The 21,247-nt window shown below is 34.3% G+C and overlaps 3 protein-coding genes across 3 annotated transcripts; 2 read left to right on the top strand and 1 right to left on the bottom strand.

Moving 5' to 3' along the window:
• The first annotated feature begins 1,432 nt into the window (after positions 1 to 1,432).
• Positions 1,433 to 3,561, top strand: LOC130716116 (vignain-like). Its single transcript, XM_057566310.1, has 4 exons — positions 1,433 to 1,944; positions 2,350 to 2,582; positions 2,677 to 2,820; positions 3,057 to 3,561. Exons 1-4 carry the CDS (start codon positions 1,494 to 1,496, stop codon positions 3,294 to 3,296), a joined length of 1,068 nt encoding a protein of 355 aa, XP_057422293.1. The 5' UTR covers positions 1,433 to 1,493; the 3' UTR covers positions 3,297 to 3,561.
• A 2,641-nt stretch (positions 3,562 to 6,202) lies between these two features.
• On the top strand, positions 6,203 to 7,911 carry LOC130710022 (vignain-like). Its single transcript, XM_057559174.1, has 4 exons — positions 6,203 to 6,719; positions 6,816 to 7,048; positions 7,148 to 7,285; positions 7,531 to 7,911. The coding sequence occupies exons 1-4, from the start codon at positions 6,269 to 6,271 to the stop codon at positions 7,801 to 7,803; spliced, it is 1,095 nt and encodes a 364-aa protein (XP_057415157.1). The 5' UTR covers positions 6,203 to 6,268; the 3' UTR covers positions 7,804 to 7,911.
• A 6,381-nt stretch (positions 7,912 to 14,292) lies between these two features.
• Positions 14,293 to 17,937, bottom strand: LOC130710618 (BTB/POZ and TAZ domain-containing protein 1-like). Its single transcript, XM_057559947.1, has 3 exons — positions 17,666 to 17,937; positions 16,825 to 17,579; positions 14,293 to 14,766 (listed from the first exon to the last, which is right to left on the bottom strand). Exons 1-3 carry the CDS (start codon positions 17,765 to 17,767, stop codon positions 14,586 to 14,588), a joined length of 1,038 nt encoding a protein of 345 aa, XP_057415930.1. The 5' UTR covers positions 17,768 to 17,937; the 3' UTR covers positions 14,293 to 14,585.
• Between the last annotated feature and the right edge of the window lie 3,310 nt (positions 17,938 to 21,247).

Raw genomic sequence — 21,247 nt, 5'->3', positions numbered from 1 at the left:
TCAGCACATGATAAATGCCTAGATGGGTCTGTGCATTGTCAATGCTTCAAGTCTAAATGGATTCTTGTGTGAGAGGGCAGCTTAAATTTTTGGGGTAGTTTGCTCATGACACCATTAATGTTACCCTCGAGAATGTTAGAATCTAATATAAAACTACAATTTAATCTTTTTAGATAATTAATTCATGTCTTCTTGACACCATGCACACCACCCTCTTCAACCATTACTCTCACTCACCACACAATAGCACTTAATTTCACACAAAGAAAATTCTCATCAAGAAAAATCTCTCATGTGTTTATTTCATTTCAATATAGTCTTATACATTCACACTCATTTTCTACTCTATCATATTTTCACCCTTTTTGTTTCTTACAATTTTTTTTCTCTAACACATCACTATTATATCTGAGTTTTCTATTTTCTATGTCTATTTCATGTTTGTTACGAGGTGTGAAAATATTAGACACTGTTTGATTTGCCCATTTCCTGTTTTCATTTAAAAAAAATTAAAAAAATATAGTTAAAAATGTGTTTAGTTGATACTTAGGAAATGTTATCTTTCTTTTCAAAAAAAAAATGTTATCTTCAAATATATTACGTCCAAAACGGAAAACAAAAAATTTGTTAACATTTTCAGTTAAAATGAAAACGAGCTGCAACTAATTTCACCACTACCACTACCACTACCACTACCACCATCACCATTGCCGCCGCCACCATTAATATTGCCGCCACCGCTACCATGACCACCAACCGGTGAGACAATGAGATGATTAGCGGTGATGGTGGTAGTAGAGGTGGCGGAGGCGGTGGTAATGATGATGGTAACAAGTACAACAATGATGGTGGGGGCGGATGCGATGATGATGGCAATGACAGCAAAGGCGAAGAAGGTGTAGGTGGTTACAATAGCTGCGGGTAGCTAGTGAAGTTGGTTGTGGTAGAAATGGCGGTGACAGCGACAGACTCAATGGTTGTAGCGACGATGATTGTGGTGGGGCAGTGATGACAGTGGCAGTGGCGGCGACGTCGAAGTATATGGTGAAAATTAAAACAGATAATCCAAACAAAAATGTTTCCTAAATTTTAAAAAATAAAAAATGGAAACTATTTTCCAAAAAATATTGATAAAAATTGTAAACAAAAAATGTTTTCTTAAACCAATCATAGCTAATTTTCCTACTTTTTGAAAACCTTTTAAGAGTTGTCATGCACAAATAAATTAATCTAATTCCTTTTCTATACTTGAGCAAAACCAATGTATCTTTTCTTTTTCTTCTGCTCTAACTCTCGAAAGTGCAACAACTTTGGTCTATGTTCTTCATCATTATTGATTGTTGATGCCTATTTGGAACTTCTTCATTTATTCAATTATTTCCCATTGTTTTCTTCCTCCCTAGTGGCTTTTCATTTCTCTATATAAACCACTCACATGCTTTCTATTCTCACCACCATCCATTGAGTTGATCATAACCAACTAGCAAAACAACATGGGAATGAAGAACCTCTTCTGTGTTGCTCTGTTTTCCCTTGCTCTGTTTCTCAGTGTTGCAGAGAGCTTTGATTACCATGAGAAAGATTTGGCCTCCGAGGAAGGCTTGTGGGATTTGTATGAAAGATGGAGAAGCCACCACACGGTTTCTCGAAGCCTCGACGAGAAGCACAAGCGCTTCAATGTGTTCAAAGCCAATGTGATGCATGTCCATGAAACCAACAAATTGGACAAGCCTTACAAGCTCAAGTTGAACAAGTTTGCTGACTTGACCAACTATGAATTCAAAAGCATCTATGCTTCCTCAAAGATTGATCATCACAGAATGTTCCATGGAATTCCACGAGGGAATGGAAGCTTCATGTATGAGAATGTTGATAGTGTTCCCATTTCCAAAGATTGGAGGACGAGTGGTGCTGTCACTCCGGTAAAGGATCAAGGCCAATGTGGTAAGAAACATAATAATCACTATTACCATTCAAGTAGTTCATTTTGTCCTTTTAGCTAACTTATTTCTTAGCATAATTGGATTAGCAATGGACACACAATTCAAAGCACAGTAATCCCAAAAGTTACACTTAATAATTTATTCTAAAAAGCAATTATTAAGTTTCAACCGCAGAACCAAACACGCTATAAGTGTTGTACATATTGCTTTGATATGACAAAGAAGGTTCCTTTAGCTACTCATAACATTTGGCAAATACTAAAGAGTGCTATTGCTAAAGAATGGAAAATGATAGTAGTAAGTTTTTATTGAAAATTGTAACATTCAAAGACACCCCATTGAATTTTTATTTGTTTTGATGACAATTGTTATGCTGAATCTACTTGTATTTTAATATCTATTGCAGGTAGTTGCTGGGCGTTTTCAGCTATTGCAGCTGTTGAAGGTATTAACCAAATCAGGACACATCATCTAGTGTCCTTGTCAGAGCAAGAGCTTGTAGATTGTGACGTTGAAGTGAATGAAGGATGCAATGGTGGGTTCATGGCGAAGGCATTGGAGTTCATCAAGGAAAAAGGCATAACATCAGAAAGTATTTACCCTTATACAGCAACAGATGGAACCTGTAATACCCAAAAGGTGCAGCCTTAATTATATTGTGTTTAATAAATTGTTCAAATTTAATTAAGAGATGGGGAAACTAAAGATGCACAAACCATGTACACTGTTTCAGATGGTGAATGAACCAGCAGTGTCAATTGATGGCTATGAGATTGTTCCAGAGAACAATGAGGTTGCATTACTCAAAGCTGCTGCAAACCAACCTATATCTGTAGGCATTGATGCTGGGGGATCTGATTTCCAGTTCTACTCTGAGGTCAATTTCTAATACTAATCCACCTCTTCATTGGAAATTTTATTGAGTAGTTTTTAAAATCAAAATAACTATAATCACCATCAAACATATGATAAATGCATGTTTGAAAATCTTTCTGCCATTGATTGATTATAAAACCAAGAAAAATTATGGGGGGAAACTTCTGTTTGTACCTTCTAAGTACCAGAATTGATTCTGAATAAAGAGAAGCTGATCTAAACATGCTATAATTTCAGGGAGTATTTACTGGAGACTGTGGCACTGAACTGGATCATGGAGTAGCAATTGTGGGGTATGGAGCAGCACAAGATGGAACAAAATACTGGATAGTGAAGAACTCGTGGGGAGCCGATTGGGGAGAACAAGGTTACATTCGAATGAAAAGGGGAATATCTAAGAAGCAAGGTCTATGCGGCATAGCGATGGAGGCTTCTTATCCAATCAAAAGTTCACCAACTCTTAAAGACGAACTTTAAATGCTTCCATGAGAGTGGGACTAAGCTTGATCAACAGTTATGGTTATGTTCCTGTTAGATGCAGGAACTAATAATATTTGCATCTCATATTCGATGCCTAAAGTATCTACTATCTACTACAAGTCATGATTTCTTGATCAATTTGTTTGTCAAGAAATATATCAAGCAGAATCTTGATCAATATGTGTGGTTCCATTATTCCTGCAATATGTCATGATTTCTAGTAAAAGAATTAAAATAAATGATTTGCTTCTTGAGCCTTTCACTCTCATCTTCATCTTGACCATGTTAGCATAGCATCATATGTTATGTTTCAAACTTTAACTTTTCAAGTGTTACTTAATTACTGTGGGTCGCAATGGTTAAAAGTGTGTTTAAATTTTATAGGTCGAAAGTTCTATCATTAGTCCACGCACTTTTAAGGAGACATATAAAAAAAATAGAGTAAAGTACACTCACCCCCCTTAAGGTTTGTTAGAATTACACTCCACCCCATTCTTATCTAAAATCTACATCCCACCCCATTTTATATAGAGGCAAATTTAGTGACGAAAAATATTTTTCATTAATAATTAGTTATTATTTAAATTGTTAATCAATAATTTCAAAAAAAAAAATCAATATAATCCAATAAATTTAAAAATGAAAACATCACAATCCTCCTCATTCTCTCAATCGCGTTTTTCCTCCGTAAATTCATAATGCAAATTATGCAATAGCACACCTGCCCGATTTACAAACCATATCTCAAACATAGTGAAACATGCTTGTGTTTTCATATTTGGTAATAATTCAATTTTAATCAAAATAATCTCTTTATACCTCCAATTTTCAAAATTGGGTTGTAGGCCAAAAAAGCAACACAAATGGGTGAAGAAAATAGAGAAACAAAATTATGAAAATAGGAAGTGGATCTGAGGTTATTAGAGCCCAACGAGGCGGTGGAGCATCGTTTTTAACAAAATCCAACAATATCTAAGACCAACAGAGCGTTCGCTCACAACTTCAAGGGGTGAAATTCACAAGAAGTAGTTGAACAAGTGGCTTTAGGGATGTGCGATTCACGTTCTGGGGTTCAGGTTGCAACAAAACTTTGAGGCATGGAGGTGCCATGGGGTTTCACATTGTGGGACAGTGGAGCCGTGTTAAAGGGAGTAAAGGCTTGGTGGTGGCCGTTTGTGGTGAGAAATATGATTTGGAGATAGATGGGACGTGGACTTAACAGACAGAGTGAATGGTTTTTTTAAATTTAATTCAGTAAAATTATTTTCATAAATTAATGTATGATAGTGTATATGCATTAAATTTATTTAAATTTTTACTAATTAGTAATTAGTTTTTAGTAGTGAGGAATTTGTTTTCATCACTAAAATTTGCCTTTATAAAAAATGGGGTGGAGGGTAGATTTTTAAAAAGAATGGGGTGGAGTGTCATTCTTGCAAATCTTGAGGGGGGTGAGTGTATTTTACTCAAAAAAAATATTTAAACAGTTAATGAAGAGTGATGGGAGAGACATCACATGCTGCTAAGTGCTAAGTCTTTCACAAGCATCATCAAGTATGCAATAAAAAACATTGATAAAAAGTGATGAAAACAAAGATGAACTTTTGATTATGAAAGAGTTTACTGGTAACTTTGGCTAAAATCCAATAAACACATAACCAAGGACACCCGTACCCCAAAAATGATCTGGCACTAATTCTTTGCATCAATACTGGAATTGTTTTAGCAGCTAACTCTTATATTAGAACTATTGCATCAGTTAACTCATCGAAAGAAAAATAAAAACAAAGACTATTAATCTAAAGAACCACGTATCAGAAGGACAAAGCCAATTGTTTTCATTAGTTTACGATATCTAAGTAGAAGGCCATGATAATAAGTGTTTGGGCTTTAATTTTGTTTCTCTTTCTTTCTACAAAATCTTGTGAAAACAATGCATTTATGTGTTTTAGCTTGAACCTTTTCTTTCTCTTTAGCAGTACAAGAGTTGATATGAAAATGTTTGAACTGGTTTCATTTTAATCCAAAGTGGTAAGAGTGTTAGTAATTTAGCAATAATATTACTTACACACCTCTCATTTGAGGTGGAATGAGGAGAGAGATAATAAGAAAAGAAAAAGTAAGAGATAGAAAGTATGAGATTTGATAGATGATAAGAGGAGAGAGATAGAAACAAAAAGAGGTAGAAATAAAGTGTTTAAAAAATGAGTTGTGTATATATCATTGTTGGTAATTTAGTACCCAAAAAGCAAATGCTTTTGAAGACAAATTGTACGTGCATATGATCCAGGTTCCATGTTCCAGCACTTCCTTTTTCTTATATCGAAAAGATAAATTACAACCCTACAAATAGTTGATACATAGACCTCCCCTCTCAACTCATATGTCAACTAGTTCTTACAACTTGAGTGATTATTCTGAGACGGTTCCAACACTTCCTTGGTTATAAGTGTTTGAATTTTAAGATGGAGAAAAATTGATATATGTCTAGGTCAAAGATTAATTAATAAGATCAAAAAATCATTTGATCACCATCCTTTCACGTGTTTAGGAGTCATCACGTGTTTTATTAACTATAACATGTAAGGTGTGTTGGATTCAAAATTTCAAATAAAGTTAAAAGGATAAAGAATTAGTGTAACGGTGTACAACTCGAAAGGGCGTGAGTTGAACTCTCCTCATATATATACGCTAGAGTAACCTTAATTTTTTTATAAATGTCGTACTTACTTCGTACCCATATCTGTACCGGTACCGTACCGTATAGGTGGAAGATAATTTTTCATCATTATCCATTGATGATGCCTATAAGGAACATGTAAACTTAATTTATTTAAATTAATTATTTTCTTCCTCCTAGTGCCTTTTCATTTCTCTATAAAAGCATTCAAAGGCTTTCTGTTCTCAGCACCATCCATTCAATTGATCATATTCATATTCATATCCATTATCCAAACTAGCTAAGTAACATGGGAACAAAGAACCTCTTCTGGTTTGCTCTGCTATCCCTTGCTCTGTTTCTCAGTGTGGCAGAGAGCTTTGATTTCAATGAGAAGGATTTGGAATCTGAAGAAAGCTTGTGGGATTTGTATGAAAGATGGAGAAGCGTCCACACGGTTTCTCGAAGCCTAGACGAGAAGCGCAAGCGCTTCAATGTGTTCAAAGCCAATGTGATGCATGTCCATGACACCAATAAATTGGACATGCCTTACAAGCTCGAGTTGAACAAATTTGCTGACATGACCAACCATGAATTCAGAAGCATCTATGCTTCCTCCAAGATTGATCATCACAAAATGTTACGCGGCACACCACATGGGAAGGGAACCTTCATGTATGAGAATGTTGATAGTGTTCCTCCTTCTATAGATTGGAGGAAGAAAGGGGCTGTCACTGCTATAAAGGATCAAAGAGACTGCAGTAAGCAAAAAACAGTCACTGTTGCAATTTTACTTTGTTAATTGTTGTTTTGAATCAGCTTCATTTGTTTTTTAATATCTTGTGCGTCTTGTGCAGGTAGTTGCTGGGCGTTTTCAGCCGTAGCTGCTGTTGAAGGTATTAACCAAATCAAGACACAAAAGCTAGTGTCATTGTCTGAGCAAGAGCTAGTAGATTGTGACATTGAACACAATAATGGATGCAATGGTGGGTACATGAATAATGCGTTCGACTTCATCAAGCAAAATGGCATAACAACCGAAAGTATTTACCCTTATACAGCAACAAATGGAACCTGTAATGTACAGAAGGTGCTATATATTGTGCATCATGTACTAATCAAATTTAATTAATTAAGTGTTGGGAAAATAATTAAAGATGCATCAAGTCATAAACCATTTATAATGCAGGAGAATGAACCAGCAGTGTCAATTGATGGCTATGAGAATGTTCCAGAGAATAATGAGACTGCATTGCTCCTAGCAGCTGCAAACCAACCTGTATCTGTAGCAGTTGAAGCAGGGGTTGATATGCAGTTATACTCAGAGGTTAGCGTCTAATTCTAATTCACCTCTTCATTGGAAATTTTATTGATTAGTTTGTAATCACCATCAAACACATGATTCTTAGTAGAAAAAAATACAAATAAGTGCATGTTTGAAAAAATTTCTACAACTAATTTTAAAACCAAAATAAATTATGAGGAGAAACTTTTATTAGTAGTTTCGAATTGACATAATCGATTCTGACTTCTGAGAAAAGATAAGCTGATCCAAACATACTATAATTTCAGGGAGTATTTATGGGAGGCGGAGTGGACTGTGGCACTCAATTGAATCATGGAGTAGCAATTGTGGGATATGGAGCAACTCAATATGGAACCAAATATTGGATAGTGAAAAACTCATGGGGAGCCAAATGGGGGGAAGAAGGTTACATAAGAATGAAAAGGGACATATCTGATAAGCGAGGTCTCTGTGGCATAGCGATGGCGCCTTCATATCCAATCAAAAGTTCCTCCATTGATTTCCTAGAGCCTTCACAATTTCTTATAGATGAAATTTAAATGCTTCCATGAGATCAAGCCTGGTTCAACCTTTGTTCTTGTTGTGTTTTCTTGTGTGTAAGGGATATTTCAAATAAAAGAATAAAAACCACTTATTTGCTTCTTGCACCCTTCACTCTCTTCTAGACCCACGAAATTAGCATACTAACATCTGTTATGTTTTTCAACTTCAACATTTTAATTGTGAATGAAGAATGATGGAAAAATTGTTGTCATATCAAGTATGAGTAAGTCTCACATTGGTATTTGAAGATAAAAACAAGTTTGAGCGCCTTTATATCCAATCAAAAGTTCCTCCATTGATTTCCCATACTGTTCACAATTTCTTATAGATTAACTTTAAATGCTTCCATGAGATCAAGCCTGGTTCTACCTTTGTTCTTGTTGTGTTTTCTTGTGTGTAAGGGATATTTCAAATAAAAGAATAAAAACCACTTATTTGCTTCTTGCACCCTTCACTCTCTTCTAGACCACATGATTAGCATACCATCATCTTTTATGTTTTTCAACATCAGTATTTTAATTGTGAATGAAGAATGATGGGAAAAACGGTTGTGATATCGAGTATGAGTAAGTTTCACTCACATTGGAAGATAATGACAAGTTTGAGCACTTTATAAGTGAGAGGACTCATACACCTAATACCTTAAGATTTTGGGTGAAAGTTGTGGTGTCCAATTCACTTATGGTTTGCTCTTTAAACAAATGTGGAGTTTTATGCCCCCCCAATTTTAATCATCTCCTTTAATTTGGGCACAATCGTGGTATGAGAGCAAATTGTTGTTTGACTATGGGTCATGAGCCTCTGAAACTTAGGAGCACAAGCCCAGAATGACGGCCTTTGAGATTCCGCTTGAGTACAAGCCCAACTTTCTATTGAGATGGACTCACACTTGAAGAGAAGATTGTTGTGATATAAGTGTGAGGACCCAAAGACATTTTTAGGTGAAAAATGTGGTGTCTGGTCCACATATATGTTGTTAAACCAACTAATGCATGTGTGAATATTTTGTTATGGTACACTATAAATCCTCTAAGAATCACTTCTTCATTCACAACGTTACTATTATTTTTTAATATAATAACTTCTCCTTCAAACTCATAAGTTTCTTGAGTTTCCAAACACGTACTTAATTCTGAATTGACCATGAATGAAGAACCCGCCGTGAAAAAAGAATGTTACAAATATAGTAGAGTAGAAAGTCGTGTCATGATGAGAATCATTACACTGAAAGAAATTTCAAACAGACTCTAATGAAAATCCTAAAAGCTGATTTTGCCCTTAAGAATTGACACAACTAGTAATTCAACTCGTGCACATGTGATATAGTACTTTGAAGCCCTAAAGAGCAATTCCTAGAAGTATAAGGAAGAACAACAAAAATCGAAGGCAAAGAGAATAAGGAAGAATTTTTATTTTTCTTATTTATTTTATAGAAAAATGTTAGTTGTTAGACATGTTAGTAAATTAGTCCTCCTCAGGTTTTGAACTCTGGATCATTCACCCTTTATCTCACTCAACCCTTATGTCTGTAACTCTTACCACTTGAATTATCTTTTGGAGATTTTTATTTTTCTTATCATATGGTTTAATTTTTTTAATTAATAAAGGCATAAAAATCAATGATGACATAGTAAAACTTGACATGATTAATATTCTTTTTATGATCTCTCAAATATTCATTTTGGTGCTTAAAGATTATAACAAAATGACAAGTCCTCTTCCTCTTCCTCTTCCTCTTCCTCTTCCTCTTGTATTCGAAAAAAAAATTACAAGTCTAATTTATGTTCTATTTTATAAAGTTTGGAATTACTCTTTCCTTAATTAAAGAGGTAAAATCTGATAATTTATCAAATAAAATATATAAGCTGGAGGTGACAGAGGCCGTGATGAAAGGAAAGAGCCAACTAAATTGACTCGTGTTTCATTTTGTATCGTTAAAAATCAAAACGAAATAAACAAGGACACCAAATCTGGACGGCAAGAAGCCAATAAACATTGAAAAGAAAAAACGTCAATTTTCAACTGAACAAATCAACATGATAAACATTTCAAGTTTCGGGCACGTGAAACTTCAATTGAGGGCCAACAAGATTCGGGTAAATGGTCACTTTCGTCCCTAAAGTTATAGGTGTCGGGCATTTTAGTCCTTATTCTATGAAAATATCGCCCGTAGTCCCTGATGTTGCAAAACGTCAATCACGTTGGTCCCTGGCTTAGCTCCCGTTAGTGAACGTTAACGGGAAGGGTGATTTGGCACGTTAAGTGTCTATGTGGACTTTCCATGTGGATTTAAATATTGAGAAATTTTTTGGGAAAATTTAAAAACTTCAATTTAGTCCCTGGCCAAAATCCCTAAATCAGAAAAGCTTCAACCTCTCCATCATCTTCTTCCTCCTTATTATCTTACCCAGAAAAAAGCTTGAGCTTTTTATCAAAATCACCCCTACGCACAACCAAACCCTCCCCACCATGAGCATCAATCCACCTTCCAATAAGATCTTCTTTTTGTAACCATCACTAGCCACCATCAAAGAATCAACTCCCTTCCTAACCCTGAAAACCAAAAAATCCACAACCTACAAACCCACCAAGAGATCTCACAACCCAAAAAACGCTGCAAACACAAAAGGAAAAATCAAAGAAGATTGAAACTTTAAATAGTGAAAATGCAGAAAAGGAAACCCCAATTTACAAACAACCCTTTTCATATCTGAAAGGAAGGGTAGCATAAGTGTAGATCTCATGGTGTTTGTCGTTCTCTCCTTCTCTCTTTAGGTTTTTTATTTTCTGGAATCTATTGGGGTTTTTGTAAAGTCACAGAAGCAGGAGAATATGGAAGAAGAATTGGAAGATGAAGATAAGGAAAGAAAATTATATCTTTGGTCATTATCAAACATCCACCGAGCAAGTAAAAGGAAAAAACTTGACCTTTTAACAACTTGTCTATGTAAGTCTCCACCCCCAAATTCTATTTTCATCTGGGTTTCTTCTGAAGTCATTGAACTTCAGTTATTTTTTCTTGGTAAGAAGATGAGTAGGAAGAAGATGATGGAGAGGTTAAAACTTTTCTGATTTGGGGAATTTGGTCAGGGACTAAATTGAAGTTTTTAAATTTTTCTAAAAAATTCCAATATTTAAATCCACGTGGAAAGTCCACATAGGCACTTAACGTGCCAAATCACCCTTCCCGTTAACATTCACTAACGGGAGCCAAGCTAGGGACCAACATGATTGACGTTTTGCAACATCAGGGACTACGAGCGACATTTCCATAGAATAGGGACTAAATTGCTCGACCCCTGTAACTTTAGGGACGAAAGTGACCATTCACCCAACAAGATTCTGTAAACTCTGGTAGATGATCTGTTTGTTGAGCTGACACGGTGAAGCTCATTGGGGGCATTTGTAAAAAGTATTTTGATCGATATTTAGGTGTCCCCTAATGTGGACCACTTTTAAAGTGGTCTAATTTTAGATCACTTTTTTTAACCTGCTATAATAGGTCAACACATTTTTTTTTAAAGAAATTTAATACATAACAAATTTTTAATGATAATTTTTCTTTAAAAAAATAATGTGTTAACCTGCTATACCCAGTCAAAGTAGGTGGTGTAAAATTACACCACCTAAAATTGGTGCATATTAGGTTCACCCCGATATTTAAACTATGTTTGGTTCTAAAACACATATAGGAGAAAAGAAAGTCAAAGGAAAAAAAGACCGATGGTTGAAAGTGAATAGAAAATGAGATAATTTGTTAGTTGTTTGTGAAAAGAAAAATGAGTGTGATAAATAAATACTATTTTATTATTTATATATCTTAAGCAGCATGTGGACATGCTGTCGTTTGTGAGTTAGGATGGGAGGTTGTCTGTTGGTGTTCGTAATGGTGGTATGGTGGGAGGCTAGGTTTTTGGGGCCGAGGCCGGTGTTGGGGTGCTTGGGTGAGATTGAGAAGGGTTATGGTGATAATGAGTGTCAAACAATCAATTATTTCAAAAACTGAAGTTTTTTAGCAAGTGATACATGAATGATTATATTTCTGACACACTCTTAGAAAAATAAGGGCCGACAAAGATCAAATTATATACCACTTAATCATAAAGATTTTGATATCATGTTAAGAACCAATTATCTAAAAAAATTAAGCCCTTAGGTAAAAGATACATGAAAATAGTGAATTGGGTTAGCGTGGAATAAGTAGTTAGAGTAATTTTACGTTTCTACTCTTAGTGGTTGTCACTTCAAAGGTGAATGGCAGGACCGGCCCAAGGGTCAAGCGACCCAAGCTAGGGCTTTAGGCCTCAAAAAAATTTATTTTTTTCAAAGTAAAAAAGGCTTCATATTTTTACAAATAAGGCCTCAAATATTAAAAAAAAATTCTATTACTTACCATTACCTGTCACTTTGTTAGTTGTTTCTTCCCTAATTTTTCTCAAAAAATCTTAATTGACAATTACTAGAAATTAACAATCTTAATTGACAATTAATTGATGTTACCTATTCTTTTTCTTCACCTTTTATTCTCTGACCTCTCCTTTTCTCTCAATTAAATCTTGATAACGATTCTACTCTCCCGGCCACTCTCTCAGTCTCTCAAAGCCTCAAAGGGGAAAAAATAGAGTCTTTGTCTCTCAAACTCTCATATCCTTTGTAAAACAATCCTCCTCCATATTTTTTTTTCTTTGATTAGCCATTGGGAAGAACCGAAGAAGATCAATAGGAAGTCAAAACTCCATTTACTGTAAGTAGTTAGCTCTAGCCTCTTTGCTGTGATGGCATGGTTATGTTGAGTTTTGATACAATAAAAATTCCTTTTTTCTATAATATAAAAGGACCGTAAAGTACTAACTAATTGGAATTGGATGCAATACAAATTGATTAGGATAATTTAATAAATGATTTTACATCTCAAAAAGCTCGAAAAATAAAATTTAAATAAAAATTAATAAAGAAATTTTTTAAACAAAAATGCATCACTTAGGCCTCACTTTAAAGTTCGCTTTAGGCCTCAGTTACGGTTGGGCCGGCCCTGGTGAATGGAGGTTTGCACTTGATGGTGTTGTTGAAGGGTGGATGAAAATGTGTTATATCTTGGAAGTGATGCTTTAACAATGTGGGAGAGGGAATATGTGTTTGTTTAAAATAGAATGAGTGTGATGTGGCTCATATGTGTTTGTTCAATCATATAAGCCGACTATTACTAGGGTCGGGCTAGCCGACCTATTTGTAGTATGAAAATTTAGAAACTTTAGGTGGGTTTTGGCTGACGCTAATAAAAGAGTTACAAAATTGATGAAGAGTTACAACCATCATCAGCTCAAGCTTAATAGAACCATAAAGAGGTCGTTCTCGTCTAGGAAAAACTATACCTCTAACTTGAAGGTATGCTACTACGAAGGTTCACTTTTGTCAAAATGTTTTCTTCATATTTCTACCATTGTGATGAGATTTGATTTGTTTCCCGCAAACATCGTCGAAATATTCTTCCAAAAGCAGAGCTCAAGGAACCTTTCATCTTGTTGTGGATATAAATTGAGTGCATGGTGGTGCACTAGATGTCCACGCCAGAACACAACAATATACTTACCTACAAAAAATCCTCTGATGCTCAAGTCAACTTTTAGATCAATGAAAAACTCTTAGTTTGAGAAAAATATTTAGAAGATAAAATGAGTAATGCTTATGTTTAGGAATGACCAAACATGTATTTACAGAGTGCAATGACACATGTGTTTGAGGTACTTAGCCTTAGTGAAGCCTTTGTGAACGACTTGTGAGTCAATGGCCATGTGGAGGGCAGCATTGATGGCATGAGTTGTGTCAACTGTGATTTTCTTGTTGACTTAAACGGGATAAATCTTGGTTTTGATCATCATGGTTGACCAACACAGCATTAGTCATGAGACGTATGAGTTGTTCAAGACAACATTAGACCTTATGGCCATTTGTACTGGCCAGAGCATGTAGGACAATTAATATTGGGTCAAAGTATGAGTTCTTCATGTTATTCCGTATTAAGTATGCCATAAAAATCTAGTTTCTTTTTTTTTTTAACTCGAAAGATCTTCCAATGAAAAATTAAGAAATCTTTGAATATTGTCAAATGCAAAATGAAGATTTGATAGACATGCTTTCAAATATGGAACCCAAAACTATATACTTGAGTTACATGAATTCCTTCCACTCATATTAATATATTATCACATCTTTGATACATAAACTTAAATAATCACTTAATGCTTGTAAACTAATAACTATTTTTTTTGGTTACAAGAGGAGGAAAAGGACAGACAAAGAAACTACAAAGATGCGTTTAAGTACAAAGCTTCATAAATAAACGAAGGTGGTTGTCCCCAAATTTGGTTCGACGACCCCTCACGGCAAGCCTTCTTTGCTAGAAGATCCGCTGCGTTATTTTTATCCTAGTTGATGCGAGTGATTATTATGTGCCAAATAGTTTGAATTTAAGATCATTGTTTGAATTTTACACAAATAGTAATAATCAAATTTATTACTAGCTTAACTAATGTTGTTCAAAACTTATGACAATGCAAAATGAGGTTCAATTTGCTTATATCTACAATAGATGACAATGCAAATTGAGGTCCAATTTGCTCATATCTATAACAAATAAACAGCATCTACAATTACAAGCTAATGCTCAATTTCACACTATCCAAAATCCTCCGACTTCCCCAAAAAACAACAGAATATTATCCTCAAGGAAAGGGCCCTAGCAATAAGAAACAAATCGTCCTTTAGATAATCACAAGACTCATTGTAATTTGAAGCTTCTGATCCCTGGATTGTTCATCGACACTCTGGTTTCCTCATTCCGCTTCCTTTTTGAAAGAGACAAGGAAAACATGATTTTGGCTGAGGCCACTTTCCTCGCTAGTAGTCTCCACCTTTCATCATTTTTCATTTTCTCTGTCTGCATTCTGTATTGAAATTGCCTGTAGCATTCATCCCAAATTAACAAGGTTAGGTTCACAGAGAAATTTCATAATATATTTACAGCAAGTAGATATATAAGACAAGACAATCATCATAATATCAGAAGAAATTAAACAAGGACAGTGACAGCTACATGGGACTTGAAGGTGCTACCCCATCTCAGCTGAAAAACGATGTTATATTTAAAATATGGCCCAGCTAAAGCCACTAGTACTTACGATTTTTTTTTATACATCGAAAAAATAACTAGTACTCAGGATCTGATTTCTGATATCTGATATTTTTTTTTCTTTTTCTCTTTTATACTGTTATATTATTCTCTAAGATTATTGTTATTTTTGTTGCTCCGGTATAAATTTTTGACAATTTTTCGTTGTAGCAAGTATTTTCATATTTGATAGATATGTTTTTTTCCAATAAATCTTTCTCCATCTGGTATCAAACTCTTGATTGGAGGCTTAAAAAACCAAATGTACTAGACCTTGGTATTTGGTAAATCCTCTTTGACAATTAGGCTTTTCTTGAAAAACAAAATGAACAATTTATTAATTTGCTATCATCATAACAAAGCAGCATATAACCAACGATGACTGATTGAAACTTGTTTGGCACGTTCCGTGAGTCGTGACTCATGCCATTGTTTCCCAAATTGAAAGTTCTCTAAATATCTAATAGCTACATATGTCCACTATGTTGTTCTTATGGACTTAATTGATTGCGTTGGTGCATTGAACTGTGAAATGAAAAGCTGCCGTGACTAGGACATGACAACTATGGTTATAGTCATGAAGATAGCAAATTAAAAGCTGGTAAATGATACTAACAACTAGGATGGACCAATTGCATTAAGTTTGCGAGCTTAAATATTGCCGACCAATTATGCCCGTGAAAATTGAAAAATGTGATGATGACCAGCTAGGGAACACGACAAGCAATCAGTCGATGTATACATAGCAAAGCAATTTATGATTGGACCCCAAATCCACTATGTAATGAGGTGATGACATGACACATTTTATCAATGTGACAGCATATTACACATAATATCACAACCTGATTAAACTTTCCTTATTTTTTCAAATTGTTACAATTCAGTCTCTAGGTTATTTTCATTATTATACTTAAAACAAACTATTTACTTTTCATTTTAAGTGATTTTTTTTTTCTAAATTTAATAAATCAAATTATTTAAACCCTAGCCTCCACACAAAATTCACAAATCAAAATATTAAGTTTCATTCGACATAAAAAAAAAACACCAAAGATTTTTCTTCTTTAAACCTTAATCTCAATGTGTATAAATATCTTTAAAATATATCAATTTTTAATAACTTTTTTTACTTTGTTAGGCTAAATTTTTTCTTTTTATACATAAAAAAATTTACAAAATATGTTTAATTCTAAAAGTAGATGATTAAATAAGCTATATAACTAGGAGATCAACTATCGATCTAAAATTACAATTAACCCTAAATATTAATTATATACCACTAACTTCAATTCTGTCTTTCTCAGTCTTATGTTTATCCTAGTCATTAAATATATAAATTAACCCAATCCCATTAAACAACTTGTGTTTGCAAGAAACAAAAACAGGGAAAAAGGTGAGAAAAAGTAACAAGAAAAGTAGTAAGATATTTAAACATAGTGCCCAACTACATATATTTTAAAGATCATAGGTACTAGGTAGCTTAAGTGATAAAGCTTGTAACAAAAAACAAAGAGATAAAGCCCATATATTATATTTACATCTTATTAAAATACTTCATGTTATTTTCCCCATTCCTAATATTATCATTATTATTGAATAACCATTCCAATTCAATTCAGAGGTATTTTTTGGTAGATCGGAAAAATATATTACATTTTTCATGGTTTGATCTTGACCTCCCCGCTCAACCCACGTATTATCTAACTCTTACCACTTGAGTTATCATTCGGAGACTTAATTCACAAATATGATACTATTTTTGCTTCATATATTTCAATAATAAAATTAGAAGTTTAATTATTAATTAATTATGCACGTGAATTAAATGTGAGATTGAGGGATTTACCTGCAAAGAGGAACGTTGCAGGAATCAGCGTGTTCACAACCATAGGAATGGAGGCGGAAAAGCTGCCACATTCGCTTGCACCGCAAGCACCCACCACCCATCCTCTTCGTACACGTGGCATAGTGCCGAATCAACTGCTGCACACCCTGACACGTGGCGAACTTGTTACATGGCCCACTCTTTCTATCAACCTCCACATGGTGTGGCCCCACAAGGGTGCACCCTTCCGTGCAAATGTGATCCAAACACTCCATCGCCTCGCTCAGCTGCGCGTACAGCCCCTGCACCTCCCTGCTCCGCCGCGACTTCTCCCTCCTCGTCTCGCTCTCGTCCATGAACCGCAGCACCTCGAGTTCCAACCACGGATCGTGTTTCGTCAAAAACCTCCACCCTTCGGTTTCCTCCACCGTTTTGAAGTTTCTTGTGAGGTGGTTCATGCAGCGGAGGTGGAGATCCGGCGCGTCGCAGAGACGCGCCAGTTGGAGCATGTCCACCACGTTTTCTGTGTTCACGCGCTGCGATAGGCCTTTCGTGCATCTCTGTTTGAGGTGCGGCACCATGTAGACGTGCGAGAGAGCAAGCAGGTGCATGCCGTAGCGATCCATCTCGTCCTCCGTGCAGCGCCGGGAGTAGAGGAAGGTGAGGAATGCGGTTACGGCGTCGCCGGGGACGCCGTGGATTTGGATTATTCGTTCGGAGCTCCGGTGTTTTCGCGGCCGGTCTATCATACTTTCCAAAACCGGTGACATAGAAGCCTGTTCAGAATCAATGAATTCAGTTAGAAATTAATGGAAAATAAAAGTGAATTATGGAAATGGTTTGTTTGAATTGGGAGATTTACCAGAATGTTTGAGTGTGCTGGAATGCGGGTTCCATCGGAGGTGTGGATGAAGATATCGGGTTCGGGTTCGACCCGGGTGGTTTGTTCGCTTTGGGGATCCATTTTGCGGTGGTTTGGGGAGGAATTGAAGGAGATGATGATTGTGAGAACAGAGGATGGTTTGGGTTATTTAAGGGAATCTTGAAGAATTAATATCTGGGGGAGGTTGCGACCCAACGCGGAAAGTTCAGCTTCTGAGAGTTGTAATTGTGTTTGATGTGTGCTTTGCATTCAGAAGCACTATTATTAATAGGCGCATTTTCCCTCAGTCCAGTCAACAAAAGCCTACCTACAACTATTACATAATTTTACCCCAGTTTAAATATTTCTCTAAATTATACTCTCTCACGTCCTATTTATAAGCATGAAAGAAAAAAAAAATTTTGGTGATTTTCATAAGATCAAAATAAAAGTTTGAAATTAATTATTTTTTTTCCAATGATGCTCTTATTAATTCTAACTTGTAAAATGTGTTTAATTAATTATTCTCTCTTTCTCACTTTTCAACACTAATAACAAAGGGTAATTTTTGAAGTTTATTTTGATTCAAAACATATTTAATGTATTTTATCTAGTTTAATTACATTTTTTAAACTATGTGAATTTTTGTTGTTGCTTATAAATAGGACCGGAAAGAGTATATAAAGTTGAGTTAAATCACTATAGTGATACATTACGTGAATTCAGGGACGGATTTACTCTATAGAGTACGAGTGCATTTGACCCCACAACATTTTTATATTTCCTTAATATTATGTGTTGTTTGTATTATTTGTTTTACAAAATTTTGATGTTCTTAATAATATTGGTAGTATTTGTCCACACTACTTATTCATATGTACATGTGTTTGTATATTATTCCCACAACTTAAGATTTCTGGATCCGTCACTAGTGAATTAATGATATCTACGATAAATAAATAAATATAAAATGTTAGTATTAGTTTATTTAAGACTATTATGATTTAACTCAAAATACTTAGTGTATAAGTTTATTTTATGCAACTAGATACTTTTACCACATTTGGAAATTATAAGTGTCTTTTTTTCTAATATTAAATTTTATTTTATAAGTGGTAGGTCATAAATTTTTAGTGCTTTAAATATGGCACCAAAGAAGCCCTTTAAATACAACAAGTGAAATAAAAAAAAACACTCACACATTGCATGACTGTGTAAGAAACATTTTCTTATTAAACTTGTGGTGCACAGCCTGATCTGTACACACTGCTAAATCAAAAGGTGGATAGCATTAGTTAAATATTATAATGAAAAATAAATGAAATTGAGTACTGGTTGATAGAACAGTTTAGTTGTTTAATTTACTAATATTAATAGTCCTTTATAAACTTTTGGCTAAAAAGCATTTTTGGCCCCTGATGTTTCAAGTTTGTGCAAATTCTGCCCCTACTCTATTTTTGTCGATGTTTCTACCCCTCATGTTTTCAAACAGTGCATCGTCTACCCCTCATGTTTTCAAACAGTGCACCGTTTACCCCTGACGGAGGGGTAGACGGTGCATTGTTTGAAAACATGAGGGGTAGAAACATCAACAAAAATAGATAAGGGCAGAATTTGCACAAACTTGAAACATCAGGGACCAAAAATGCTTTTTAGCCTAAACTTTTTAAGTCGATATGGAGGGTTTGGCAGTAAAAGGCACATCATAAAAGACCCTCGTTCTTTTGTAAGTGTAGTCTAATGCACAAAAATTTATTTAGGTAGGACATCATAAAATTCTTATCGACAAGAGACCCTCGTTCTTTTGTAAGTGCTACGTACCCTCATTCACATCAGTATTTGGATTCATTTCTATTTAGATATTTTTAAGCTGCCCAAAATATCTTCTTATCGACAAGCTAGAGAAACTAAATTTTTGAGATATTATTGACAGACAGGTGTGAGACAGTAACGCTTCCTCCTCTTCTTCGTTTAGTCCAACATACCACTTGAAAACTTGGCCCAATTTTACTTTTACTGCTACAATAATGTTGTCTTGAAAAGAAATGAAAAACAAAACCGTTCTCAATATTGAAGACATGTTTTGTTGATTGTGTTCGGATATACTCACCCAACATCAATTTCTTGCTTGCACACGCGAGTACTGACATCAATTAACAATGTCCACTTTCCACATAAACAAGCATTGCTTATGAATTAACAATGTCCACTTTCCACATATTCAAGCATTGCTCATCATGAATTAACATTTAACAATGTCCACTTTCCACATATACAAGCATTGCTGAATTAACAATGTCCACTTTTAGGCATTGCTGGACAAAAAGTAAGAGACAACATGGATTTTTTATTGTGATGATCTGATGTGGAATGGATAAACCAGCTTATGGAGGATGGTTAAGGTTCTGTGGCAGTGACTCATGGCCTCATGGGATAAAAACGGCCCTTGGAGATTGGAAGCGTTGAATAAACTTGGATTATGGTGGATCATGAACTCCTTTCATCTCATCCATTCCAACTCATCAGGGGAGAACAATAAATCAGTAATATGCCACGTTGCAGTTTCTGATGCACTAAATAAAAAAAAACATGTTCTATAGTTCTTTGACCTGATTCTGGGAAGGGTCCACCCTCTGAAAAGAATTAATGTATAATTTGTGATTTGTGTTCATAGATTTTGTGAATGTAATTTGCTCAACGATGGTGCGCCGCTGCCACATTCATCATTGTGATTATGATCATTATGTTAGTCGACATCTATATTCCTTTTGAAAATGTTATTGTTCTTGTTGTAATATCTAATTACTAGATATTATACTAGTGCGTTGCACGGGTTTATTTACGATATTTTTTAATATTATATGAAAATTACTATAGTGTAATTATATAAATAATAAATATTAAAATATTTCTTAAATATAAATATAACAGAAAAAATTATTGCGTTTAGACATCGAAATAGATAGCATTGGAGTTTTTTTGATGCATTAAATTACTTGTATTAGAGTTCTTTTTATGTAAATAAATGATATTACTGAAATTTAATATTTTTTTAAAAGAAAAATACTATTAATAACATAAGAAACTTGAGAAAATATTTTTACTACTTTATAATAGATCAAAAAACATATTTCAAATAATACACACATGCAGTATATTTAATAGTAAATATCTTATAGAGACATTCATTTAATTTTGAAACTATTTTTCTAGATTGTTCATTAATAAATTTTATCTTTACTATTATTTAATTTAAGTTATTAATATTGTCTACATATAAATATATTTCTTAATTTTTTTCTCTCAATTTATGATTGATAGTTGATATTCTAACTACTTTTAAGTACTACGTAATAAATTATTCTTTTGTATAAGAAAATGAAAAGTTGACAATTAATATTTAATAATAAAATTAATAACATAAAATATTCATTAATAAATTATTACTATCATTATTAAGAAAACTCACAAGTTAATTTAAAATTATTTTTTAAAATAACACAAAACTACATTATAGTTAATTTAAATAACATGCATAATAATTTCAAATTTTAAAAGTAAATTCCAAAATATATATCTACA

Source organism: Lotus japonicus, chromosome 4, assembly GCF_012489685.1.
Source record: "Lotus japonicus ecotype B-129 chromosome 4, LjGifu_v1.2".
Classification (NCBI taxonomy): domain Eukaryota; kingdom Viridiplantae; phylum Streptophyta; class Magnoliopsida; order Fabales; family Fabaceae; genus Lotus; species Lotus japonicus.
The sequence above is the reverse complement of the archived record's forward strand: the minus strand, read 5'-3'. Positions and strand labels throughout refer to the sequence as shown.

Excerpts from the sequence above, each read along its gene's own strand:
- LOC130716116 (XM_057566310.1), top strand. The coding sequence starts at position 1,494 with ATGGGAATGAAGAACCTCTTCTGTGTTGCTCTGTTTTCCCTTGCTCTG. Across the intron at positions 1,945-2,349 it reads AAAGGATCAAGGCCAATGTG|GTAGTTGCTGGGCGTTTTCA; the intron begins GTAAGAAACATA and ends TATCTATTGCAG. Across the intron at positions 2,583-2,676 it reads GAACCTGTAATACCCAAAAG|ATGGTGAATGAACCAGCAGT; the intron begins GTGCAGCCTTAA and ends ACACTGTTTCAG.
- LOC130710022 (XM_057559174.1), top strand. The coding sequence starts at position 6,269 with ATGGGAACAAAGAACCTCTTCTGGTTTGCTCTGCTATCCCTTGCTCTG. Across the intron at positions 6,720-6,815 it reads AAAGGATCAAAGAGACTGCA|GTAGTTGCTGGGCGTTTTCA; the intron begins GTAAGCAAAAAA and ends CGTCTTGTGCAG. Across the intron at positions 7,049-7,147 it reads GAACCTGTAATGTACAGAAG|GAGAATGAACCAGCAGTGTC; the intron begins GTGCTATATATT and ends TTTATAATGCAG.
- LOC130710618 (XM_057559947.1), bottom strand. The coding sequence starts at position 17,767 with ATGGATCCCCAAAGCGAACAAACCACCCGGGTCGAACCCGAACCCGAT. Across the intron at positions 17,580-17,665 it reads CAGCACACTCAAACATTCTG|GCTTCTATGTCACCGGTTTT; the intron begins GTAAATCTCCCA and ends GATTCTGAACAG. Across the intron at positions 14,767-16,824 it reads TGCAACGTTCCTCTTTGCAG|GCAATTTCAATACAGAATGC; the intron begins GTAAATCCCTCA and ends TGAATGCTACAG.